The 5,526-nt window shown below is 38.9% G+C and overlaps 1 protein-coding gene across 1 annotated transcript in view; it reads left to right on the top strand.

Moving 5' to 3' along the window:
• Window positions 1-3,427, top strand: part of LOC107301025 (hepatocyte growth factor-like protein) — a gene marked incomplete at its 5' end in the record, with an annotated part of 6,928 nt that extends 3,501 nt beyond the window's left edge. Inside the window, 3 exons of the mRNA XM_015830296.1 lie at window positions 397-503; window positions 2,353-2,492; window positions 3,102-3,427. Of these exons, the coding sequence (XP_015685782.1) occupies window positions 397-503; window positions 2,353-2,492; window positions 3,102-3,263 (409 nt within the window). The remainder of the gene's footprint in view (window positions 1-396; window positions 504-2,352; window positions 2,493-3,101) is intronic.
• Between the last annotated feature and the right edge of the window lie 2,099 nt (window positions 3,428-5,526).

Genomic DNA, 5,526 nt, shown 5'->3' with positions numbered 1-5,526 from the left:
CCCAGAGATCAGGGTGATCCCTGATCTCCCTTCCTTCCGCCGCGCCCTTAAGACATGGCTATTCCAACAAGCGGGACTGGCCTAGGGCAATTTTTAGAGGGGTTTTAATCATATTTTAATTAGACTATATTTAAATATTTCTTCTTAATTAATTTTAATTCTGTAATTGTTATTTGTGTATTTTTAATCGATTGTCAGCTGCCCTGAGTCCGCAAGGAGAAGGGCGGGATATAAATTTAATAAATAATAATAATAAATAATGGATGTGATGCCGGCATCAGCCGACAACCAGCCAAGCTTGGGTGTGCTTGAAATACGTCAGCACTTTGAGGTGGCTTCTGGGTACAGAACAGAGGTGTGAATTTGTTGCTTTTTCCCTGCTCTTTCTCACCACAGGCCTGCACTTCTGAATCAACGTGTGGCATTGATCTGCCTTCCACCTGAGCGTTACATTGTGCCTGAGGACACCGAGTGTGAGATTGCAGGATGGGGTAGCACTGGAGGTACAATCTGGAAAAAGGATTGGTTTCAGGGGATATCGAGTCCAATTGGTCCAACCTCTTATTCAGGAATTCTATCTTGCTGGGACAAGGAAGTAAAAATGTGGATTTTTCCTTGGATGTAAAGTGTACGACAATTTAACCATTAGTTGTCAGGAACTGGCTAGGTGAGGGGTCCCCAACCTGTGGGCCGCAGCCCACTAGCAGCCAGTGGCCTCTTGGCCACTGGGCTGTGTGAGTGGCTGGCCAATGCACTACAAGCGTTGCACAGGCCTTAGCGTCACCACAAGTGTTGTGCGGGAGGTACCGTCGCCATGAATATCATGCGCGCTTGTGGTCCTGTTTGCGTGTGTGCATGTGCTCCTAAAGGCGCCTCCCCAGAAAGGTTGAGGACCGCTAGATTAGGTAATATTCCTCCTCACATTTTTATTTGTTGTTCAGTGAGAGAGAAAACCTGGAGCATGATTGGCAGGAATTGAAGTTTGCATGTGCAAACAAAGTCACAGCCCTGACAGGATTGTACTCCACATTGTGTAGATAGTCAGCTTGTCCAGACAGAGTACAAATTGAAAAACTGAGCTATCAATTCCTTTTTAGGAATTGCTTATTTAGGTTAATGGAACTCTGAATACAAAATTTACTCCACTGACCCAATTCTAAGCAGAAATGTGACCAATGAGTTTAGGGATAGTAACTGATACCTGTTAATTGGAGCAGTGTTTAATCAGTTATGAAATTTGTCTACTTTAAACCAAAAGCATCTTCATATACAACATGATTGAGTTATGTTAATTCTTTGTTTTTTTTTAAATAAGGAAGCACAAAAGCCCTCTCTAAATTCTCTACTGCCGCTATGCAAATTCCAAAGGGATATGAAGTTATTAGAAAAGTGAAGACATAAATAAGAATATCTTCCATATCGAGAATCTCTCAGAAAACTAATCAAGACTAAAATTTCCAATATTTTATTAACCAGATATCCTTCCAGTTAAGGATATTCCCTATATGGAAGATTTTCTAAACTATTGTATGATGCACGCATTTCAATGAAACTTTATTTAGAACAGGTTCCTGAACTCATATTACTAAGGTGATGAAAAATATCCCGTTGGAATATTATCAATTTGCCCTATTTGAAATTTGAGTGGATCATGGCACTACAGAGTTCGATAATTGCTTACTGGCATTGTTTTTTCATTTTCATTTAAATAATACAGATTTTTAAAGGGATATTGGCGTATCCTGACTATTAACTATCTTGATATTTAGCATTTTGAAAGGCTATCATATTGTTGGGATGGTTTGCCTGATGTGGGTAATAACACTGAATTGATTATTTATTAGTGTTTATATATGCCTGGCCAATAATATTGTTCACTTGGCAGTTTGTTACATGAGATGAGAAATATACAATATTATAATAATCTGCAGCACAAATATTTTCAATACAGCAAGTAGATATGGGAATAAAAAATATATACTCTAGCAAAGGGGTTGGCAACCTTGGCTCTTTTATGACTCATGGACTTCAACTCCCAGAATTCCTGAGCCAGCATGGCTCAGCTTGGAAACCTCTCCCTTTCCCCTCAGCATGGCTGGCTCAGGAATTCTGGGAGTTGAAGTCCATGAGTCATAAAAGAGCCAAGGTTGCCTACTCCTGCTCTAGCACATACATACTGATTCTATGATAAAAACTCAAACTTATTAAAGATGCCAGCACATAAAATACTAACCACAAATAAATTACCTAAAAGCAATAATCTCAGAGCAGCACACCATAAAGAGAGTCTCACCATCATAAAGGTCCATAACTCACACGTTATCTAGTGCTCTGGTTCTTCTTTGCACACAGGAACTGGGAATGACAATGTCCTCAATGTGGCCAGGCTGCCAGTCATGAACAATCAAAATTGCAACGTGGCCCTTCAAGGCCGTCTGAAGGACAATGAGTTATGTACATCAGCACTGAAGGTTGGCGTGGGAGCCTGTGAGGTGAGCAGGACAGGGAGGTGGATTTGTATTGAATTGAATTGCTTGGCTTGCAACGAGATCAAGGTTGATGACAGGAAAACTCCATCAAGTGACCGGTTGAGAGAAGTAAATATATAAATGAGAGGCCAACGTCTGGAAAATGAATAGCAAAGAAAAGGGACAAGCCTTACAAAAAGGCCAAAAACATGGTACCTGCAATAACCCCAGCCTAAGAGGCCCACAATATGATTAAATACTTTTATTTTTGAAAAATGGCTAATCTCCTAAACCACCTAATCTTACAATATCCTTGCAAAACATCTCAGGCTAGGCAATTTTGTGAGATTGATCTAAAAACAATGGAGATGGGCATGGGCACTTATGAGATTGCATGATGTCCCCTAAAAAGTTGCCAACCTCTTGGTTTTTTTTAAAAAAAGACGAGCAGTGGGAAAGAGTCCCCCAAAAGATAAACTGAAAACTGAAGCTGCAGATAAATTATGTCAAGGCAAGTAGGTCAGGGAAGCCGTTTGAACAAAAGTCTGAGGTAGAAAATCAACCCATGTCAAGTGTTGCTGTGCTCCTTAAGCTCGAGCTTGCTTTTGACTCAAGTTGGTCTTTTGTCTGCAGGGTGATTTTGGAGGTCCTTTGGCCTGCCTGACTCAAGATTGCTGGGTGCTACAAGGTGTGATCACCCCATTGCGGATATGTGCCCGGAAAGACGTGCCTGCCACTTTCATCCGAATCTCCATGTATGTTGACTGGATCAACAAAGTGATGAGGCTGAGCTGAGCTGATGTATATTTGTCACAAAGTCACTGAACATGTGGCTAAGCTAATGTGATTTTAACTAAGCATAAGCTAATGTGTTGCATTATTAAATCATCCATATCCTTTTGATAGGACTGGTTGGTTGTTATCCAAGAGTATAGCTCTTTCAATGGATATACTGTATTCATGGACAGAAGCTTCAATATGTAAGACTTTTACCCATAGCCGCCTCATTGGAGCAGTCCTTGACTTTACATTTAACATGGGCATTGTCTGCAATTTCTTTTTTCTGTCATCAGTATTAAAAGTTCAGTTGAGGCTGAATGTTCCCCAGGTTTTAAGGAAATATTGCTTCCCTTAGAACACATGCACCATTTCTAAGTCCTGAAATAATTTCTGGTAAATAGGTTCTGGAGTGTGATTTTCTGAAAACTGATTCCTTCTCTCTTTTTGTTATCACTTGCGATCTGGTGTTCTCCAGATTGCAACTCATAGCCAACTCCAAGGGTTCATGGGAGGTATTGTCCAAGGCAGCTGAATGTAATTAACTTCTTTATCCTCTGAACCAGCATATGAAACTTCATACGACATCTTTATTTTTGCAGTCCAGACATTAGGTTTTTAAAAAATGTTAATGATTAATGTATTGGTGCATTATAGTTCTGTTAACCTATATGTGGTTCAAGTTTTTTTTCACATCTGAAATGACATTTTTGTAGTCCAGGAAAACCTGATAGTTTTTCTATCTTAACAGCATAATATTTCTGTTATTCTCTGAAACACTACTTCTCCAATAACATATAAATTATAGCCATCACAAATGATTGTACTGCATTTTATCTCTCTTATGTAATCACAGTTATATTGTCTGTAGCAACTGCATGCCAAATGGCCATTCTTACAGAGGCCAAAATTTTGATATAAGAATTAGTACTGCTGTCATGTTCATTGTAATATCACTCATATCATTAAAGAAATCCTGGCTTTGGAAATAAGATGTAGGATGATTTGTAGCAGTTCACCAAGGATTTTGGACACCAAAATCTCCTCTTTAAAAAGCCAGTATTTGTAGAAATCCAGCAGTAGAGTTTTGAGTGAAAGGATATCTGATCTTATTCGAATATTGGTTACCAATCAGTGAATATGTTGAGACAAACTCAGCATATTTTTAGTTACAGTTTCCTTTCATGGCTCTGTACTGAACTTTGTCTCTGATCATTATTTTCAATTCAACAAATTGAAATTCTCTCAAATAGATAAAATTAAAGACAATTCTAACCATGTTCTGGTTAAAAATGCCTTAAGCACTAGTCTTATTGTATTTCCTCCCAGTACCAGATGTTAGGAACAGAAACATAGCAACTAAATTGCCTCCTAACCAAATTAAATATTTGCCTCACAGTATTACTCACAGTACAGTATTTAGAATTGTGGATCAATGTATATTCAAAGAAATATACAGAATATACAGAAAGGTGATTTGGAAGGTGTAGACGACTGATGTCACATTTATCACCATCACCTTAAACCATATGTGCCTGGATCTTGTGCAACTCCAGGAAAAAATGCAGTTTCAAGAATTTACTGACTGATAGCTCATGAGCAGACCTGAACATGTCAACTCATTTTTTTTGCTTCAAAAAACAAACAACAAAGCAAAAACAAAACAACAATCCTACTCTCCACTGGCATCTCAATTTCAAAGAAGGAAATTCCAGCCCTATTTGGAGATATCAGATGGTCAGGAAAGTCTGTTTCCAAAGGAATAAGAAGAAGATTTTTTCAGTGTAAATTAAGCTGCTGCTCCTGGATATACTCAAGATCCCTCTTGCTTCCGATGCTTTCTTTTCCTCTTAACAACTTAAATGCAGACATGTTTAAAGGTTGGAAGGTGGTCAAGATTATAGATTCCTCCTAACACCGTCATCTAGAATGGACCTTTCAGGAACAAGAATTACTGCCAATCAGTGGTCCCCCCACCTCTCCTCAAAGATAGTCCAAAAGAAAAATATAGTTGATGGTGTCAAAAACTGCTGAAATCAAGGATAAAGTTTCATTATCAGATGCAACCCACAAAAATACTGCTTTTGTGCTATATCCTGACAGCCAAGTGTCCATCTGCTTCCTCTAGGATCCTTCCTCACCTCAACATTGCCCTTCTGTTTACTCCCAATATTGAGTCAGCATGGCAGAGTCATACATCACACTTAGACCTTGCTGTCTGTCTTCTTCAGAACTTTCCCCTATTTTCCTCAACCCCACCAAGATTCATCTCTTGTGTGAG

The sequence above is a fragment of the Protobothrops mucrosquamatus genome, unplaced genomic scaffold, assembly GCF_001527695.2.
Source record: "Protobothrops mucrosquamatus isolate PMUCROS unplaced genomic scaffold, P.Mucros_1.0 scaffold9615, whole genome shotgun sequence".
NCBI classification, from domain to species: domain Eukaryota; kingdom Metazoa; phylum Chordata; class Lepidosauria; order Squamata; family Viperidae; genus Protobothrops; species Protobothrops mucrosquamatus.
Note: the sequence above shows the minus strand (reverse complement) of the source record. Positions and strands in the feature narration are given on the sequence as shown.